General features: G+C 42.7%; 2 protein-coding genes across 2 annotated transcripts; one reads left to right on the forward strand and one right to left on the reverse strand.

The window, feature by feature from the left end:
• Positions 1–1,201: 1,201 nt before the first annotated feature.
• Tdrkh (tudor and KH domain containing) lies at positions 1,202–12,415 on the forward strand. The gene is made up of 12 exons (XM_051199269.1): positions 1,202–1,248; positions 6,138–6,274; positions 6,938–7,044; positions 7,425–7,614; positions 8,587–8,726; positions 8,824–9,139; positions 10,515–10,675; positions 10,805–10,980; positions 11,130–11,194; positions 11,364–11,515; positions 11,662–11,769; positions 12,299–12,415. The coding sequence occupies exons 2-12, from the start codon at positions 6,151–6,153 to the stop codon at positions 12,413–12,415; spliced, it is 1,656 nt and encodes a 551-aa protein (XP_051055226.1). The 5' UTR covers positions 1,202–1,248; positions 6,138–6,150.
• Positions 12,416–14,868: 2,453 nt separating this feature from the next.
• Positions 14,869–17,829, reverse strand: Oaz3 (ornithine decarboxylase antizyme 3; the record flags this gene model as incomplete). Its single annotated transcript, XM_051199270.1, is given in 6 exon segments — positions 14,869–15,127; positions 15,875–15,960; positions 16,350–16,525; positions 17,270–17,347; positions 17,349–17,409; positions 17,654–17,829. Coding segments are annotated over 6 exon segments (711 nt in total), but the record flags the coding sequence as incomplete, so codon positions are not given.
• Between the last annotated feature and the right edge of the window lie 3,915 nt (positions 17,830–21,744).

The raw sequence follows: 21,744 nt of genomic DNA on the forward strand, positions 1-21,744 counted from the left end.
TATAAGTCGAGCATGTCTGTACGTCCCAGGTACTCAAGAACTTGAACAAACAGAATTTGAGGACAACCTGGGCAACATAACAAGCACCTGTCTCTAAAATAACAGTAATAACAATAATGGAAAAACTGACCCAAAGACATCTGAATGACCAGACACAATGTTGTAGTCACTTAACAAACATTTATTGAGTATTCATCCTGCTCCAGGCATGACAGACGATAGTTCAAAACAATCTCCCGGTGTCTGGGTGCAACTGTGCCCTCACCACAGTAAGAAGGGAGTAGAAGGGCCAACCGTTCCTAACGGTCCGGGAAAGACCCAGTCGGCGGCTGGAATTCAGTTTTTCAAGCAAACTGTTGTTTGCCAAAGCCTCCCCTTTTCATGGGCTATAATCAGGGCAGGCGGGTGCGCTCAACCCGCAGCTCCCTCACCCGGGTGGCCACCGTGACTTTCTGTCCACGTGGAGGGCCCAGGGCTCGCCGTGCAGTCCGCCCCCATTTCACTCCTTTAAACATAGTTGTTTTCCTGTCCCCTGGCCAAGATGGCGGTGGGGAACGATCCAGGCAGAAATTTTGTTTTGTTTTTTGTTTGTTTGTTTTTCGAGACAGGATTTCTCTGTGTAGCTCTGTAGACAGGCAGGCCTCAAACTCATAGATCCGCCTGCCTCTGCCTCCCGAGTGCTGGGATTAAAGGCGTAAGCCACCACCATCCCAGGCAGATATTCTTAATTGGTAAGTGGAGCCGCACCGCCCATCACGAAGAGGCTTTCCCGAGGCCAATAAACTGATTTCAGTAGAGCCGGGAACGCCCACGAGTGATCCAAGCCCCGGAGCCTCGGAGCGCCCAAGTCCCTGGCGGATTGAGGCCATGCTCAGAGAAGATCCGAGTACTACAGGAGCCTTCAGTTGGTTATTTAATTCTCAGCAGGTGTAAGGTCCATTAACAGCATCTGCTTCCCGCTGCTCTAACTGGCTAGTGAGGTGGGCTGGCTCGGACTTTTCATCCGGGTAATTGGACTTCAGAGCACATCGGCACACGTCGCTCACGGCAGCCCGTGCAACGATTGGCTGTGGCGTGGGAGCGCGATTGGTCAGACTTCAAGACAGGCGTTGATTGGTCCTGACGCGCCGCGGGGGCGGGGCAAGAGGCTGCTAAATAGCCGCCTGCTAGACTGCTGCGCTGAGGTTGCGAAGGGGCAGCGCAGTGAGGTGCGAGGCGAAGACGCGGGACTCCGGACGAGAGGGGAAGGTAAAGGCGGAGCTCGAGAGAGGGGTTCAGAGCTTGGGAGAAGCTGCGTGGTGGGCAGCCTGGCAACTGGGAGGCAGAAGTGCTGGGTTGAGGACGGGACGCGTGGGGTGAGGGTAGGGTCCCGGGGTCCCGCGCGGGTCACCGTCTGGGGCACCAGTGCTGGAAGCTAGTATAGGCTCTGACCCCAGGGTCTAGTCCCCCAGGACGGGTAGGACACTCGCCACAACTGTTTGCACTCCTAGACTGGCTTCTTTTGAAACGAGGGCCCTTTTTATTAATTTGCCTTTTACCTTCCTCAATTTAGTCTTTGCAGCTGCAGGATATTTCGTTATTTATTTAGTGACAAGGTCTGTTAAGGTGGTTTTGAACTCGAGCTCCTCCAGCCTTTCCTTCAAGAGAGATGGGAGTACAGGAAAGCGCAATAACCCCCTACTTTGAATAATTTTTCCTGTAGTCTTCCTTGCTCTTTGTGAGATGTAGCACTACTAATAAAAAAAAAAAACTCAGTGACCGATAATGGGGTTAGAGCTAAAGATAAGAGAAGCAAAGTAGCCAGCCACTAGAGTTCTCACCAATGTTCAGGTCGAAAGGGCTATCCTGTCCTCAGACTAGACCTGTCTCCACCAAACCTTGTGCCAGGATTAAAGGCATGGGATCCCAAGTACTGGAATCACCTTTATGAGCTTGTTCTGTTTTACATTGGATCAATATCGTGGTAGACTGGATCAATTTCGTTGTAGTTCAGGGTGGCCCTGAAATATCTGTCTGCCCCCTGCCAAAGTGTGAACCACCACTGCCTGGCCTCTATGACTAATGTGGCTACGGGGATTAAAGGTGTGTGCCACCATTGCCTGGCTTCAGCTCCTTCTGCCTCCACTTTCTTGGTGCTTGGGTTATAAGCATGTGCTTCCACACTAGGCTCAGTCCTTATCAGTGTTGAAGTAAAATCCTGTTGGCTTACCTGGTTTGAGTTCATTAACCCATTCCTTAACATAGCAATCTGTAACTCAATACAAATGTGTAGTATTTGAAGTTAGATTTGCCTGTTGGTTCAAATGGATATCAGTTAACCTGTCCTTGTGACAGGACAAAAAATCAAACAGGTTTTCTCTATTGCTTTGGAGCCTGTCCTGGAACTAGCTCTGTAGACCATGTAGAACTTCTTCCCGAGTGCTGGGATTAAAGGCTTGTGCCACCAACTCCCAGCTCAGCTATGAGACCTTAGCAAAGTCCATATATATGTATATATATATATATGTGCCTCAGACTTAACCTATTTGTAACATGAATAGAACAAAATAATCTTTATGCTCCATTCTTTGCCATATAACATGGATTGTGAGACCAAAACTAGCATGAAAGGAGACATGAAAATACACAGGACTAGATTTACTTTGATTTCCCCTAGGGTATCCACACCTCCCCTGATGTTCAGAAAAGCTTGCTTAAATGTAGCTAAGTTTGTCTTGGCAGGTAAATGCTCTATCTTTTCCTAAGATTTATCTTAGATTTATGCATGTATGTCAAAGAGTCATCTCTTGGAGTGAGTTACCTGATGGTGTTGGGAATCCAGCTCAGTTCCTCTTAAGAACAGAAGACACACTAAACCACTGAGATGGCTTTTCTGTTCTGCCTTATCTAGGAATTAAACCTAAAAGGTTTTAACTTCTCTTTATTGTTTTGACAATGTTTTGTTTTGGTTGGTTTGGGGTTTTTGTTTTGCAGAGTTTTTCTGTAGCTCTGGCTGTCCTGGAATTTCCTTTGTAGACCAAGTTAGCCTGGAAATCCTCCTGCCTCTGCCTCCTGAGTGCTGGGATGAAAGGTGCTTCCTACCACTCTGCCAGAGCAGGAATTTGTGTTTAACTATATTAGTGCATCATGTGCATACAGTACCCATAAAAGCCAGAAGAAGGCATTGGATCCTCTAGAGCTGGAATTACAAACAGTAGTGAGCTGCCAGGTTGATAATGGGATTCAAACCTAAGTCTTCTGCAAGAGCAGCATGTGCTCTTAAAAACACTGAGCCATCTCCATCCCCAGAGCAGGAATTCTAATTGTTCCTTCTACCCTCAGCATATGTAGTACTGGCAGTATTTAACTGAACCAGGAGCTAAAAGAACAAAAATTTTCTAGACATCCAAAGTAAATTCAGAAGTCAATATTTGGAAAACCTCCTTTATGAAGCCAAACATGTTTCTTTTCCTTACATATAAAGATGTTTGTATAATACACAAAATTTTATTTACTGGCTGTTGACTCCAGTGATTTTTTTTGGGGGGGGGGGGGGGGGGGGGGGGGGGAATGTACCCTACAAAAAACACAAGAACCTTAGGCCACATAAATTCAACTTCTCTTTCCCCTAGAAGGTATGGGTAGAGTGAAGTACTGGGAGACTAAAGCAGGAGGGTCCAGAGATCAGACCAGCCTGGGAAGCCCCGATGTGGGGAAGAAGGGAGATTAGGTCAGTAATAGAATACATCCATAGTATCAACCATTCTTCCCTCAAAATGAGTTTGGGTGGGTGGTTAGAGAAAGACAGTTTTCCCTCAGTATTAATGTTTAGTGGTATACTAAATCTAAGTAACTGTCCTAAATTGACAAGACTTCTGAATGTTCAACATAATATCCCCCACCTCAGGCCATAAGTCTGATCAAGACTGATCAAGAGGGCAGATTAAATTTGTTTAAAACTACTGCCTGCCAAGTGGTGATGGTGTACATACACCTTTAATCCCAGAACTTGGGAGGCAGAAGTAGGCATAGGCTTGTCTCTTTTGAGTTCCAGACCAGTCTGGTCTAAGTGCTAGTTCCAGGACAGGCTCAAAAGCTTCACAGGGGGACCTGGCTAGTTGTTATGGCTGCTGTCTTTATCCCAGGCAGAGGCAAGCAGATGAGTTCAAGACCACCCTGATCTATGGAGAGTTCAGAAAAATTACTGACTAGGAAAAGACTTGGTAAACCTGGACTCTATGAATTTTATTTCATTCTGGTCAGAAAAGACCAAGATATAAAAGTGCTTATTTATACAAGCAAGCTTCTGTAGTTGTTTGTGGTGGTGCTAAGCTTCGGACCTTGAGACACAGGTATAAGAACTCTACCAGATGCCAATTGTAACCCTTAGTAGGAAAACAAATCCCACTCTAACCACCTTACCAGTCTATCCACTCCTGGGAGTGAGGTTTCCACACTAGCCTCTTGTCTTCATTTTTCCTTCTCGGTCCAGTGAGAACACAATTAAGCCAGTTGTATTCATAGGCTCTCTATGATGTGTATAAAACTAATTTTTTCAAGATAAAGATATTTTAATTTCACATGTGCACTGTATGCATACATGATCATACGTTGTTCATGGTCTCATGTGTATGTGTGGATACTTGTGCATGTGGAAGCCTAAAGTTGACACCAAGTATCTTTCTCAATTTACTGAAACAGGATACCTCACCCAGAGCTCCCCATTTCTGGCTAGTCTAGCTAGCCATTTAACCCCAGGAATCCAGTCTGCCTCTCAAGTGCTAGGATTAAAGATAGCCACTGTACCTGAGTTCACATAGGTTCTGGGTTATTATCTGGGTTGAATTTTTGTAACATTTACTCCTATTTAAATAGTTGTTATTAAACTACATTATGGCCCAATACATATATCATGCCTTTAATCCCTGTACTCTGGAAGCAGAGGCAAATGGATCCCATGAGTTGTAGGACAGCCTGTCTGATCTACATAGCTCCAGACTAGCCAAGGCTACATGAGAGTCTGTCTCATTTTTTTTTTTTTTTAAAGAAAGCACACATATTTGGGTTTCCTTTTTATTTCTTTAAGGCAGAGCCTTACTGTGTAGCCCTGGCTGATCTGTTATTCTGCCTCAATCTCCCAAGAGCTGGAATTACAGAGGTAAGCCACCTTGCCTGACCACATTATGGTTGGTATATCCTGTAATGACATGTAATTTTACCTGTTTTCTACCAGTGTTTATTTTTTTTTATTAAAGTTGACCACACTAAAGAACTATGACATATTGTTACCCTGTCTGTACCTTTTTAATTAAAAGGAAAATTAAGAATGAACTTCTGAAATCACTAGACTAGACATTTTTTTCTTGAATATTGAATAACTTGTGCATATAAAGTGTTTAGGATAGTAGCTACTGGTACTAGTAAAACCTATTTTAGAAGAAGCAGGATAACAGACACTTACTGTGAAGTAAGTAGTGTGACCTGCATTAGTCAGCTCTAGGAATACCTAAAGCTTCAGAAGGTAGTATTGTTTTTATTGGCATCTGTGTAAGAATCAAGTGGCCTGACCATGGAAATTTGGTCCAGTCTTATGCTTGCCTCCCTGGCACTGGGCACACTTTTTGGCTTTCCAACATCATCCATTTTTAATACATTCTAAGCTGCACAACACCACAAATGCTTTGACCTGAAAATGGATATATGTATTTAGGAATTATAGTTTTCAGGGGTAAAGTGAAATGTGTGTGTCTATATATGAAACAGACTTTTTTGCTTTGGTTTTTTAAAGACAGGGTTTCTCTGTGGCTTTTGAAGCTGTCCTGGAACTAGCTCTTGTAGAGCAAGCTGGTCAGAGAAATAATTTTTGATAGTGCTTTTGAAATGGGATTTTTCTGTTTTGGTTATTTTTTTATCTTTTTTGAGACAGGGCTCTCTATTCCTAGCTGTCCTGGAACTTACTCTGAAGGCCAGCCAGGCTGCCTTTGAACTCAGAAATCCTCTTGCCTCTGCCTCCTGAATGCCAGGATTAAAAGCGTGCACTACCACTGTCTGGTTTTAGTAGTGGGTGTTTTGGGCTTTTTATTTTAATAGGATTCTCATGCCTCTCTGCCAACAAGACAAAATTGGTGGCAGAAAAGTACTTCTTATGCTTGTTTCAGAATATAGCAGAAAATGGCAACTGAACAAACTTCGTGGACAAGCTTTTCTACTATTCAAAAAGTAGCCCTAGCCCTGGGAATCCCGGCAAGTGCAGCAATTGCCTACATCCTATACCGCCGATTTAAGGAAAGCAGAGGTTGGTAATTCCATGCAGTGCCTGCAATAAATAGTGTTCATCTTTTTAAGTTGTCACACCATTACTATTTGTTAAATAGTTCATTTTCTGTGAAATGTTTTGAAGTCATTTTTTTATTGGAAAGCTAGTGTTTGAAAGGAACTTATAATTAATTTTTGAATATATATACTCATTCTGCTGCTTCTCTTCAGCTGTCAGAAAGTAGACCACAGCTGGACCCCAAAGAAATGATTTGTATAAAAGTTTTTAGACTAATGAATGCCTCAGATAATCTCTAGCCTTTATTGTTCTATAGGAGTTATCTTAGAGTAGCATCCTAAAAAAACTCAAACTTTTCTTCTCCAGAAGCTTTTTCTTTTCCATTTTAGCATCTGAGATAGTATCCCAAAGAAAATGCCAAATTATCTTTGGAGGAGGAGAGAACTGGGGATTGAAGTTGCCCTTGTGTATACACTGTAGCCTTACTTCTGATCTGTTACACTCAGGCCCAGCTCTGGTCTTTGGGACCTTCTAATTCCCACTCAGATTCCATGTCTTGCATTGTGGTTGAGATCCACAATTTGTCTCTTGGATTAGCATCTCTGACAGTCCGACTCAGGGGAGGGAGAGTAGCAGTAGCTTTAGTGTATTTAAGTTAAGTCTGGCCTGTTGTGGTCTACACAGAAGAACGATTGACATTTGTTGGAGAAGATGATATTGAGATAGAGATGCGAGTTCCCCAGGAGGCTGTGAAACTCATCATTGGTCGACAAGGAGCCAATATTAAACAGGTGAGTATGTGATCAAGGTGGCTTTCCCAGGTTTCCTCTGACCACATTACACAGAACACACATGCTGCACATTGAAAGAAAAATCTTTACTGGTGATGTGGGTCATTGCTTAAAGTACTTATTAGCTCTGGGAGGGCCTGGGTTTGTCCCCTAGCAGAAAAATAATATTTGCTAATCCATACTAGTCAGAGCAAATGAGTTATAAACACAGAGAAATGGTTTTAAGTTAACTACTGTTCGGGTCACCTTTGTTACTAATGTTCATGCATAAATACAAGTAAATGAGGGCCGTTGATAGTTTCTTAAATTACAGTCTTAGTCCAGCTCCACCTGCCTCCAGGTTTGATAGAATGTCATTAACTAGGCCCTTCTCTCTGCAGCTGCGGAAACAGACAGGTGCTCGGATTGACGTGGACACAGAGGATGTAGGCGATGAGCGAGTGCTGCTGATCAGTGGTTTTCCTGTTCAGGTGTGCAAGGCTAAAGCAGCAATTCATCAGATTCTGACAGAGAACACCCCGGTTTTTGAGCAACTATCGGTCCCCCAGCGATCTGTGGGCAGAATCATAGGTACCACTGGACGGCATCCTCTTTATTTACCTTTTCTGTCTTCCCACATTCCCCTTCACTTTAGGGAGTAAGACACATGGTATGAGTGGGCTCAGTAGATAAACAGCTAAGCTTGGCAACTTCATATGAGGCCCCACATGATGGAAGGAAAGATCCAAATTGCCCTCTGACCTCCAAAGATGCTGTGGTACACCCTGGTTCATACAAACTGCACATGTACAAACAAAATAAAGATTTACTTCTTTACATGCCAAGACAGGCTCCAAAGCCACACAGAGAGACTTTTACTGGTGGTAAATGGAGGCTTTTCTCTCTGTCCTGCCCAGTCCTACAGCCATTTCCAAATAACCATTTGACCTGATTATAAATGCTTGGCTGATGGCTCAGACTTTTTCTAACTAGTCCCCGCGTTGGGTGCCAGATAAGGTGACAATCCACAGAAGTATAAGGGATGAAATGGAAATACAGAATGAAGTGCACCGCTGCTGAAAGCTCCAGACCAGGTTACCTAGCAGTGCCATCAGGAAGCCTTCCACGTCCAAGAGAACATGGGGCTCTCACACCACACCAGTCAGGCCAAACCATTCATTCCATTATTAGACCAAATGGCCAAATTCCCACAACATCCCACTAGAAATGAAGATAGTGATCCAGGGTCCTTGTTAAGTTTCTCCCTGGACCATTCCTTAGTGCTGCTATTAACATATATCCTGTCCTCAGCCCATGGTTCTGACATACACTATACCATGTCTTTCAGATGAAAATAGAAAGTGTAGCCAAAATGTGGGAATGTCCTGAAGTTAATATGTCCAAAATATAAGTTTAAATAAAATGGTTAAGACAGTCCTTTATTTTCTTTTCTCCAGTAATTGATTATAAGAACTGGCTTCATTTTGTAATACATACAAAACAGTGATTTCTCTTATAGTGAATGTTGGACTAAGGAATAAGATATTTTCTGTATTAATATAGGGAGAGGTGGCGAGACGATTCGTTCTATCTGTAAGGCTTCTGGAGCCAAAATCACTTGTGATAAAGAATCGGAGGGAACATTGCTACTGTCAAGACTTATAAAAATCTCAGGAACACAAAGGGAAGTGGCAACCGCCAAGGCAAGTATACCTATGAGGGTGGCCGTCCTTTCTGGCCATCACATAGTATCTGGCTACACAGAAATGAAAATAATAACCCATCTCTTCTTTCTCACAGCATCTGATCCTGGAGAAAGTGGCAGAAGATGAAGAACTTCGAAAAAGAATTGCCCATTCGGCAGAAACCAGAGTTCCACGAAAGCAGCCAATTAGTGTGAAAAGAGAGGCAGTGACGGAGCCAGGCGGAGCGGGTGAAGCAGCTTCATGGAAGAGTACAAGTTCTAGCATGGGGCCCGCTGTACCCCTAGAGGCTCCTTTCTATCAAGGTAGTGGTGATATGGTTGCAGGACCAAAAGAAGTTTCCTGGGAGAAACCTGATGACAACCTTGAGAATTTTGGTGCCCAGAGCAGTCCAGAGCCATACATGTTTCAAGGTATGTAATGAGAAGAGAAGCCTATTTATTAACCATTTGAAAGACAAGAATACTGGATTAACTGACCTCAAAATAGGAAACAATTAAAAATTCTGTTTTGAGATTTCCATCTCAGTCATCATAGATAGATAATGCCTTTCTGCTAATGCATTAATAATTTTCTGAGTACAGCTAATGGAAAAAAAAATGTTCAAAAGGAAACATCTGAGTAATCAAAATTTTATTAGTCTCACATATTTTGTGTACGTGCATGTATTCATGCGGGGATGGGATGTGGGATATATATTCATGCGAATGCATGTGCATGGAGGCTAGTAGTCTTCAGCTAGTGTGTTCTGTAGGAACTGTTCACCCCTTTTGAGCCTTCTTTCACTGGGGCCTGATTAGACTAGATTGGCCACTGAATCCCAGGGATCCCCAATCTCTACCTCTTTGATTGGTTGAGATTACAAGTATATGCCATACCATGGTTTTTATGTGAGAGCTGGGGACAATCCTCATGCTTGTATGGCAAGTACTTTATTATTAGCTGAACAATCAATCCCAGCCCTACACATAATGTTCTAAGTTACTTTAAATCATTTTATTTTGTCTTGAATTTTAATGTATCTTGATAGCTCCCCTAACACACAACTTCTCCCAACTTCATTTTAGAACCCACTGAGCCCAATTACTGATACCCATATTTGCATGGGTGTGGGGCCATCCACTGGGCATGGGTAAACAACCTACAAGTGGATGCATTCCCAAAGGATAGTGCCTGCCTCCCCTACCATCTAACAATACCAATATTTCCTTAACCGGGCATAGGGATCTTATGTAGGTGACTGTAACTTCTGTGAGGTTGCTATCTTTTTCTGTTGCTAAATACTCCTATATCTAGGCATACTTTGCCTGTCTCGTTATTTCTATCTAAAATATCATTATTAAAGAATGAATTGGCCATGGGCTTCCTCTTCTGCACAGGTGCTAACTTGAACAAGAAAGATCAGAACCCACAAAAGAAGCTTGCCTAAGTTCACAATATAAATGGTAGAAAGAATCTGTAATAAGCAGAACTGCTATCTGTTTCCTTATTGATCCTGTCAGGCCTAACAGAAGAAGGCTTAACCTTTACTATAATTGCTGCCTCATTTGAGTTCATGGATAATGGACAATGTAATATAGATAATGACTTGGTTGTAGAGAAAGATATAGGATATAATTAGTACCTTTCTTTAGGGCATTTTTGTATGAGTAACAAATTATCACTCTAAACATTTCTAAACTGGTAAACAGCCACTGGGTCTTTGTATCTTTCATCTTCCTGATGCAGTATCCCCCATTCCAACCAAAGATGATACTAATAGTATCATTATACTTACCCTGTGTTCAGTTCCCAGTCCTGACTTCAGTTTCCATGCCGATGAGTACTTAGAAGTCTACGTTTCTGCTTCTGAACACCCTAACCACTTTTGGATCCAAATCATTGGCTCCCGCAGCATCCAATTGGATAAACTTATCAATGAGATGACCCAATACTATGAAAATAGTCTGGTGAGTTGCTACAGGGAGAAAGTTAGGCTGGGGTTTATTTATATTTAACTGTATGTAAAATGTTCCTTTCTGTTCTCTATTAGCTACCAATTCATAACACCCCTTTTGACTTCCCATCCCCACACATAGCCTGATGAAGATTTGACTGTGCAAGTAGGAGATGTTGTGGCGGCACCTTTACCTACAAATAGCACCTGGTATCGAGCCAAGATTATTGGAACCCTGGAAAATGGGAATTTGGACCTCTATTTTGGTGACTTTGGAGATAATGGAGAGTGCCCACTGAATGATCTCAGGGCTCTCAGGTGAGTGCAGAGTTGTGTGGAATCTGCTGGCATCCCAACTGTTGGCTCACTTCTGATAAAGTGGTGAGCTGTTGGCATGGCATATCATCATGGAGATTTAGAAAGGAACATGATACCTGGGATTCTAATTTCAATTTATTTAATTTTAGGAGTGACTTCCTGAGCCTTCCTTTTCAAGCCATAGAATGCAGTCTTGCACACATTGGCCCCTCAGGTAAAACAGTCATACCACCTATTTATCAACTAACTCTCATGCAGCATGCCAGACAGAAACTTGCCTGGCAAGTCAGATCCAAACCCAAGAACATTCTTGAAATATATCCTGGATGTATTCCTGCTCTTATCAGCACTGAGGCTCAGTCCCTTTTTCCCTCTTATTTCAGGTGAACGGTGGGAAGACGAAGCTCTAGATGAGTTTGAAAGACTCACTCACTGTTCTGGCTGGAAGCCATTGGTGGCCAAGATTTCTAGCTATGTCCAGACTGGAGTCTCAACTTGGCCAAAAATCTATTTATATGATACCAGCAATGGGGAGGTAAGGAAGAGAGTGAGGTTCATACATTGCTTTGCTATATTTTCTATATCTGAAAGATCTGACCATCTCATCCCATTTTGGTTGCAAATTTGTTCTCCCTTACAACAGAGCATCATTCGTTGTATTCTCTCATTTTTCCTTTTCAGCAACTTGATATTGGACTAGAATTAGTTCGTAAAGGATATGCAGTTGAACTTTCTGGATATGAATGTGTGGAAGATGTAGGAACTGTCCCAGATACATTGAAGGACATAGTGAGTCTGGGAAATCCAGTGTTTTGCCTATCTTTACACCATATGCATGTGCCAAAGGGTGTTGGTGTTCCTGGAACTGGACAGTTGTGAGCTGCATGTGGATTTTGGTAACTGAACCTGGGTCATGTGGAAGAACAGCCAGTGTTCTAACCTGTGCCCATGTCTGTAGCCCCTAATTAGTTTTTATTGTATCTTTATACATTGAATCTCCCGAAGGTGAAGTAAAAAAGGAGGTTGTCATCTAAGTTGGGTGCTGGGAATCTGACTTTGGTCCTCCAGAAAAGTAATATGTGCTCTTAACCACTGAGTCATCTCTAGCCCCATTTCACCAACTTTAATGTCATCATGAGCACCTTTAGATAACTTCCAGAATGATTAAATGTGATCAAAGACCTTGTCTTTCTCAGTTTGAGAAACTTTCTCAGATTGAGCAACTGCCTTAACCAAACCTGTGATCAAAATGACAAACAGGCTTCTCCCTTCTCACCAGTCAAGATACTTTCCTTTTTCTCTCCTTCTATGCCCTAAGGCCACAGAAGATGCTTCTCTTGCCAGCATATTCAGTGACACCAAAGAGATCCCTGAAGAGTTACCACATACTCTGTCCTGCTTTAGCATGTCAGGTACAAACAGCAATATTGTCTAACATCATCTGTGAAAGTTACTTTTTCTTAGTCTGTCCAGATGAGGGAGGTTAGTTTCAGCTCAGTTCTGGGACTGGGGAAAGTGACTTGGTTGGTAGAGTACTTGACTAACATGCACAAACTCTGGATCCGGTCCTCAGGACTTCATAACACTGGAGGCACACATGCCTATAATTCATTACATCATTGGTAAGTGGAGGGAGGTGCATCACAGGGTCTGGGTCATACAGCTCAAATAGTTTGAGACCATTGCATGCAACCCTATCTAAAAAAAACAAAGCACCAACTGCCCATTTTCTTGCTGAGCTTCACCTGCTGAAATAAAGCAATATTATGATCTCCTTTCTGCTCACTAGAAGCTGCCTCAGTGTCTGGTGATGATAACCTTGAAGACGACTTTTTCTGAAGTCTGGGCTGCAGCTGCTGGACCAGCCCTCTGCTTTGCAGTGAGTGATGCTGTTCTGTCATCTGTCTGTAGCAGCAGGACAATGAGGGTGACAAGGGCCTTTGTTCTTCCATTGCTCTGCTCTTTTTTTGTGTATTAAGTCTTTTTTGTTTCTGTCTTTGGCAGGATTTGGTGCCAGGAGAAAAGTCTATGATAGAGATAGTCCTTTATTTCACATGGCATTGGCTTGCTGTGAATTAAATCCATTTTTCTGTTCCATTGGACTACCAGAAAGTGACAGATGGAGATAGATTTCTCCACGGCTGTTTGGATGCTGCTGTGTAATTCCCAGCCTCTTCATATCAGGTTCAGTCTCCTGCCAGTAATAATTTTGCATTATTTACTTCTGGACTGCATTCTTTTTGAGGCTGGGAAACAGCCAGAGTTTGGGCATGGGACCCACCATATCAGTATTTGGACTCTGAAGACTACAGGTGTCAAAGGGAAAAATCAGCACAAATATACTTAACAGTCTCATGGAGTGCTACCTCTTTCACCCTCCGTTGCTGAGGTTATTATTGAAGATTTTTTTTTAAACAGTCCTTCAGCTATTTATGAACTTTAATTTAAATACAAGAGGAAGAAAAAGAATGTATACTCCTGCTTGGATTGTTTACTGAATAAAGTTCTCTAAAAACCATATATTCATCATTACTTGGAAGTAGGCCTGTGAGTAATCAGAATGAGTAAATCTTAGTAGTAACTGCCAGCCACCTCACATCCAGAGGCCCAGGCCCATCATGAATGAAGGGTCCTTCTCATACAAACATTCACACTATCTACCCTTAAGGCAGCCACTCAATCCCTCAGAACCATAACCAGTTCCAGCTATGCACACAGTCCCACCCTACAATGTAAGAGCCCTGGATTAGGATTCTAGAAACCGGGGTTCTAGAAGTAGCTCACAGTAAACTTACTGAAAGACCTGAGGTGCACTCAGGTCTAGAATCTACCTTGCTGATGGTATTATAAGACTCCATTGTGAATTGTGACAGTATGTAGAATTAAATATGGATACACAATAATATAACATGGTTAGGAAACAAGGTGAGAGAAATTGATACCAAAGTGAACACTTGGTCTCTAGGGTTAGTAGCCATACATGGTAGCCCAGGCCTAAAACGCCAGCTACTTGAGACCAAGGTAGGAAATTGGACAGAAAAGATCTTGCCTGAACAACTTAGATGCTATTTCAAGATGTGAGAAAAGACAGGTAGCTCACTGGTGTAGCACTTCTGTATCATTTACAACATCCTAAATTCAAAGTTCTTGAACATAATTAGCAGAAAGACATCAAAGAAGCAGTTTGAACATAGCATGAGTCCTGGAGGAACCATGGCATGTGCTCAGTCTGGCAACGGGGTTACTATTATACAATAGGGTCTGGAGCCATTCAGTCCTACTTTCCAGATCTAGTGCTCTCCTAACCTGTGGGCACCAGTTATGCACTGTGTACCTATATACGTGTAGGCGCGTATACACATCTAGTGTTTATGGCACTCACCTTTTAGAAATGGAGGGATCCTGTGAGGTCCCTTCTCTACTATATAGTGTGTTTGAGGCCAGCCTGGGCTATGAGACCTCTTTAAAAAAATCCTTTTATGTGTCCATTATGTCTTTAATCCCTTGCCATTTTTCCAGTATAGCCCCGAACTGCTGTCTGGAATACTACTCTCTTTTATCTGTTGTAATACTATCCATTAGGATGTATACACTTTCTCTGGTTTTCACCTCCAAAGGATTTGTACTTGTATAGTTTGAATTGAAATATATGAATGCATCCCAGCAAGGCTTAGTCTTTGTGTACTTTCTGGTTGACTAGTCATTGATCTTGGCAGATGCTCAGTCAACTGTAATGGAAAAATGGTTTAGGGACGAGAAGGCAAAAGGAGCCCTCCCGTGTCTGAAGTCCGGTCACTCTGATTTCAGACACTAAGTCCTGCAGTGAATTTATCTCTACCAGGTTCATATTCCATTACAATAACCCCCCCTCCAAGAAATAGTGAACACTTTGATTGCACTACCCTTTTATTTCCTAGGATGGAGGTGTCTCAAATCACATCCTGGGCCCCAGAGTCCCGTGTGTTGAGGTTTCTGGCCCCTCACAGAGATGGAATAAACATGTTTAGGGAGGCTCACTGGCCAGGCTGGCCAAGGTCCCTTTCAAGGGGATACACCATGAAGATGACATTGTCCCAGGGAGGGAGGGCAGGATGATCTGGTCTGACAACCTCAAAGCCCATGTAGCTAAAGGCTCGAAGCAGGGCACCTGTAGGACAGAACAAATAAATAATTAGCACATCCACTGAAGCTCAGCCCATGTAACTGTAAATTTTCTACAAGGGTGACTCTAGAAAACAGTGTAGTACAGGCTTAGGGTATACTTTGGAGTGATAGACATAGGCCTATCCTGCCTTCAGAATTCACGTTAACATTTGAGTTAACCTTTCAGATCTCCAGTTTGTAAAGTGGGCATGAGAAAAAGATGTGATTATTCAAGCACTTAGTGCAATGAAAGCATTCTAAACTCTAAAATGGTATCTGTTACTGCTGGCAATTGTCCAGCATCTGGTTTTTTTGGGTTTTGAGATCTCACTGTAGCCAATGTGACTTTGAGTGTGGAATTTTCCTGCCCCAGATTTCCAAATGCTAGGACACCAACTTATACTGCCATGCCCAGTTCATCTTGTCTTATATCCAATAAGAGTATAAACTCTGAAAGATGAGCACTAACATTGCATCTGGTTAAATATGTTCCTGTCCTAGCCTTTCACACATGTTATTCCCTACTGTGAAGGGTTGGTATATTTGACGTCTTTTATCAATCCACCACACTCCTTAAATGAATTCTCTGTAATTCTCCAGTGCTCCCAGCCTTGGGCCTGACACTACCTGCAGGGGCTTCTTGTTAGTTGTAATGGGACAAAATAGAAAGCTGTGTGCCTTCATTTCCTTTCCAGTAGAAGTGGGGATGGGGTACAGAGAGGAGGGACTTATCCAGGAAGCCTAAGCACACCTCTGTCCTTCCGATCACTTGGGAAGTTTACAAACACCGAGTCCACATTGGTCTTCTCCTCCACATACTCCAGCGTTGCTGTCAAACTAGAAGCCAGAGAGAAAATTAATGCTCAGCTAACTCAGAATCTAGAAAGTCAGAAGTACTAGTGAGTGTTTGCTCTCTAACTACAGAAACTGGGAAGTTGCTAGTGAAGTGGACTTTCTCTGAACTGAAGGGATTCCACCTGACTGAGGTGTATGTCATAGAAGGGGTCATGGTTGAAGGGACTGCTGAACAGCAAAAGTATTCCACTGTTCGGATGCTCACTTTGGTGTTCTGAGTCCAGCAACTGGCCCTCAGCCTAAAATTATTCCATGAACCCGAAGATCTTATCTGTGTGCTACTAGTGTGCTGTGTTTCTGGCCCAGCGCCTCAGTCACTATGACATAAATGGTGGAATACCCCATCTCTTCCCCACACCCATCCGTCTCACCTTTCTCGGTTGCCTTGATCCAAGGCCTGATACGGGATATCTAGGAAGAGTCGATGGTCACACAGAAGGCCATGCCAATGAGCAGAGGAATGGGGGGTGAGACGGAAGTGGAAATCTAACTGAACTGGATCTTGGTGAAGCAGTGGGTCAGTTGACAGCACTGTCAGGTTCCCAGCCTGAAAAAGAAGTAAATTGAAATGCCAGGCACTGGTGGCACACGCCTTTAGTCCCAGTGCTTGGGAGGCAGAGGCAGGTGGATATACAGAGCTAGTTCCAGGACAGGGTCACAGAAAACAAAAGCAAAACAAACAAAAGGAAGTAAATTGAAGTAATCACATCTAGGGCAAACTGGGGTGCTTTTGTAGAACCACCGAGAAGCAGATGAGGGAAGCTGAGCAAGTCAAAATCTTAAAAGATGTAACAATATTCCTTAGTCCTAGGAATAGCCATCCGATACTGAGTTCTACTTGATGTCAAATACCTAGGATTACTTTCTAGTGCTATATTCCCAGCACCATTTTTACGTTTGTTTGTTTGTTTAATTTTGTGGGGTTGGGGAATAAGGTCTTCCTAAGTTGCTGAAGCTAGCATTGTATTCACTTTGTATCCTAGGCAGCCCTTTCAAGAAACTGGGATTACAGGCCTTTTACCACAAGATACATATCTAAACTATTTTGTCCAGAAGTCCCACCATAATCTGCTATACCTTTGTTCCTACTTTTCCCATCCTGCAGTTTGCTACCAACTATACGGCCTTTAGATCTCTGGGCCAGAATCCATCTAGAAAGCCAGTAAATTTTACACATGAGCTCAGGGTTCCACCTAGCTCTAGTTTTTATGGTTATGAATGTTCCCTCAACAAAGTCATTACAGCAATCAAAGAGCTGCCCTATAGTATCACCAGCTCATGGTCTACTTACTGAATACAGTTCTTTAAGCTGGCGGTGGTCTTTATCCTGCTCAGTGCTTCTGCCCACCTGGAGGCCTCCTAGGGACTCAGGAGCACTGGAGGCAGTAATGGGGCCGGAGCGTCAGGTCCTCCTGTTCTTTGTAAGTGATGCTTGTTTGGAAAGAGAGACAAATTAGTTTACCTCAGAGCCTAGGATGAATAAACTATGAAGGTAGCTTTCTGACTTCAGCTGCACAAGACCAGTCTTTAACACTGTTTACTGTATCACCCAAGGACTAGCTTATTTTTCCAGGCCAAATAGAAAAAGTATACAAATCCCTGCCAAGGCTTCTACCTTTCAAATTGTTTCCTTATATACTTTATGTAAACCATAATTACAGGTAAAAACAAGTACCTTTTGTAACAACAAGGCAGCATCTTCTCCCGGAGGGTGATCCGGTATTTGTAACAGTAGAGGTAATAGGCGTATGGTGACCAGATGGGGTAGAGGTAGTTCCGTGTTTTTCCCCTCTTGATATAAGAAAGGGAGTAGAGAGAGGGGCGGGACCTGTTACAAGGCAGTTTCTCTGTTCAGTGCCTCCCTGCGGCAAAGTGAGGTTCAGAGGATGAGTGGCAGAAGTTCAAGCAACCTTGTCATTGTGACATAGCAGGCACTGTGTGACATAAACAAGAGGTCAGTGCTTATGTCATTTCAGTTTTACCCCATCCTGTCCCATTAACCAAGGCTCATTCAACAAGTATACATTTCACAGCCGTATTGATAGTTAAAAATGTTTTAAAACTTGTCGGGTAGTGCTGGTGCATGCCTTTAATCCCAACACTCAGGAGGCAGAAACAGGCCATCTCTGTGAGTTCAAGGCCAGCCTGGTCTAGAGACTGAGTTCCAGGACAACCAGGACTACACAGAGAAACCCTGTCTCAAAAAACAAAACAAAAGCAAAAACAAAGAAAGAAACAAAAACCAAACCTTTAAAATGTACCCACTGTTGCCAAATAGCCCTGCCTGAGCTCTTGTACCCACCACCCTGGCCTTCCCTCTGGAATACTTCTAAATCCAGCAACCACAGAGTTGGTGTCTGATGCCACAGTAAGTTTCCAAGACCCTGCTCCAACACCGGCCTGATTAGTATTTCTTTTGAAATTCTTTCTTTTTTACTATCATTCCTCTCCATAGCGTAGAAAAATGCTACAAATTGCAGAACTTTTTCTGTTGTCTTTATAGGGTAATAATCCAAAATTAAACATCTCTGGGGTATGTAAAGCTACATATCTTTAATTCCAGCAATCAAGAGGCAGAGATGGTAGTATTGCTCAACACCTAGAACCAGTATGGTTTGGAATAGCAAAGTTCTGGCTGGACTGGGCTACATAGAAAAACCCTGTTTTAAATACATACCCACAAATTCACAGGCCCAGCCAATGAAAATTAGTGGGGTTACAGAGTAGATATATTAAAATGGTAAAAATCTCACACCAACAAAACCCAGCAACAAGTTGCTGCACCAGGACACAGAATCAGTGCTAAATCAAAACTTTTCAACTAGCCAGAAAGATTTTTATGATTAATCTCTCTCTCTCTCTCTCTCTCTCTCTCACACACACACACACACACACACACACACACACACACACACACACACACGAACATGGCAAATAGAGGCTCTAGCAAACTGGTTGTGCTAATGCTAATTTTATGTCAACTTGATGCAAGCTAGAGTCATTTGAGCAGAGTTAACTTCAACTGAGAATTTCCTGTGGGCAAGCCCTGGGGCATTTTCTTGATTGATGAGGGAGGTCTCAGCTCACTTTATGCAGTACACCCTTGAGCTGGTGGTCGTTAGTACTATAAGAAAGCAGTCTGAGGATCAAGCCATGGGGGCAAAGAAGTAAACAGCATTTCTCCAAGGCCTCTTCACTTCCTGACTCCAGGTTCTGCCTCAAGTTCCTGCCCTGATTTCTCTCAGTGATGGAAACCTGAGAGTTGTATGATGAAGTAAACCCTTTTCTCCCTAAGTTGTTTTTGGTCATGGTGTTTTATCACAAAAATAAAAATACCAACTAAAACACTGATAAAATTTAACATTAAGGGCAAAATTTGATTCTAGAACCAACAGTTTGAGACTTCTTCAAATTTATTATGCATCAATTCAGATATTGAGGGCCCACTATAAGCCAGGCATCTCTATGGTTCTTAGGACACATCAGTGAACTACAGACCTGTGCTCTATAGAACTTTTTAACGTGAGAGAACAAACTATGTAAGGATATAGAAAATTAGTATATCAGAAGAGAACTGTTATGCGGAAAACAGGTTAAAAAAGGATCAAGCCAGGTGTGGTAGCACAAACCTTTAGTGTCAGCTCTTGGGAAGCAGAGGCAGGCAGATCTTTTGAGTTTGAGGACAGCCTGGTCTATGTACTGAGTTCCAGGCCAATTAGAGCTACACTGTGAGACCCTATCTCAAAAAAAAAAAAAAAGAAAAGAAAAGAAAAGAAAAGAAAAAGAAAAAAAGATTGGGAGTATGGGATGTGTGGCAAGGTTTCAGCACAGGTGATCCAAGTAGGCCTCACTGAAAGGATGATCAATCAAAGATGCAGGGAGTTGCCAGGCAGAGGCAGGTGGATCTCTGTGAGTTCAAGGCCAGCCTGGTAGTTCCAAGACAGGCTCTAAAGCAATACAGAGAAACCCTGCCTTGAAAACAAAACAAAAAAGATGCTGGGAGTTAAGATTGTTAACCAGTCAAACATGATGGCGCACTTCTTTAATCCCAGCTCTCAAGATAGAGGCAGATCTCTAAGTAAAGAGTTTCAGGAGAGTCAGGGCTATAAAGAAGCCCTGTCTCAAAAACAAAAGTGGGGAGGGGACTGCTGGAGAGGATGCTCAGAGGTTAAGAGCACTGGCTGCTTTCCAGAGGTCCTGAGTTCAATTCCTAGCAACCACATGGTGACTCACAACCATCCATAATGAGATCTGGTTTTCTCTTCTAGCCTGCAGGTGTACATGCAGGCAGAACATTGCATAATAAATAAAAAAAAATTTTTTTTTTTTTTTTGGTTTTTGGAGACATGATTTCTCTGTATTGCTTTAGAGCCTGACCCTGGAACTAGTTCTGTAGACCAGGCTGGCCTTGAACTCAGAGATCTGCCTGCCTCTGCCTCCAAAGTGCTGGGATTAAAGTCATGTGCTACGAACACCCGGCTAAATAAATCTTTAAAAAAAAAAAAAAAGGCTGGAACCTAAGAGGCATGTAATAAGGCTCATCTGGTAAAACTACTTGCTGCCAAGCCTAATAGCCTGAGTTCAGTCCCTGGAACCCATGCAAAGACAGAAAAGAACAGACTCCCACTGATCTGCTGATCTGTACATATGCCCTGTCTCAGGCATCCACAGATGCAAACGTGCATATACCACACACACACACACACACACACACACACACACACACACACACACACGCTAAGTGACTGTAAAATTTGATTGGACTCTGGTGTCATATGCCTTTAATCCCAGCATTTAGGAGGTGGAGGCAAGGAAATCACTCATTGAATTGGAGACCAGTCTGGTTTACAAAACAAATTCCAGGACAGCTAGGACTAAACGGAAAAACCCTGTCTCAAAAATAATAAAAGACTGTTAACAAAGCTAGGTCTATGGATGAGGATCATCCCATTCAGAAGCAACAGCCAATGTAAAAGCTAAGAATGCTGCTTTCAACTGTGAGGTAGCTACTGTATAGGTGAATGGGGCAGAATATGCTACAGGGGATGGGAGTTAGTAGGGCACATGATGCAGGGCTACCTATACCATTCTATGAACTTTTGAGTAAAGGGAAAGTGGCTGAGCAGTGTTTTGCATGAAAGAATGACTAGATATGGCGTGCTTTAAAAATGATCCTTAGCCAGTGGCATACACTATAATCCCAGCACTTTGGAGGCTGGGGCAGGACAAGAATTTGATATTGAAGTTAATTTAGGTTACCTATATGTCTCAAATGAGGGAAAAAAAGGATTATTTTTCTTATGCAGCCCAGGATAGTCTAGAAATAAGTATATAGATGACTTTGAACTTCCAATCCTCCTGCCTCTACCTCCAAAGTGCTGAGAGTATAAGCATATGCCAGCACCTCTGGCTTAAGGAAAGAAAATCCGGTAAAACTGTACAGTAGACAGAAAAAGATAATGTAGTCTCCACATTGGGGCATTATAGGTAATGGTGAGGCAAGCAAGCATATGGATAGTTACACATCTTTCCCAACAAAGCACTTAGCAACCTGGGACCCCCGCCTGCATCAAGGTACACACACAGCCCTCTTCAGAGCAGTAGCTCCAACAAATAGCTCCCCAGCAATCCTTTATAATTCTTTTGTGGTCAAAGGCATGTCCTGAAATCAGGAAATGGCTGATCCAAACTTCACTGGTGTTGGGTGCATGTGCAGTAACAAAAACTGTGTCTCTTATTATAGAAAACACCATATTTGCTATCTTA

Source organism: Phodopus roborovskii, unplaced genomic scaffold, assembly GCF_943737965.1.
Source record: "Phodopus roborovskii unplaced genomic scaffold, PHOROB, whole genome shotgun sequence".
NCBI classification, from domain to species: Eukaryota; Metazoa; Chordata; class Mammalia; order Rodentia; family Cricetidae; genus Phodopus; species Phodopus roborovskii.

Coding starts and splice junctions, on each gene's coding strand:
- Tdrkh (XM_051199269.1), top strand. CDS start 6,151: ATGGCAACTGAACAAACTTCGTGGACAAGCTTTTCTACTATTCAAAAA. Junction 8,727..8,823: donor GGGAAGTGGCAACCGCCAAG/GCAAGTATACCT, acceptor TCTTTCTCACAG/CATCTGATCCTGGAGAAAGT. Junction 10,676..10,804: donor AATACTATGAAAATAGTCTG/GTGAGTTGCTAC, acceptor CCCCACACATAG/CCTGATGAAGATTTGACTGT.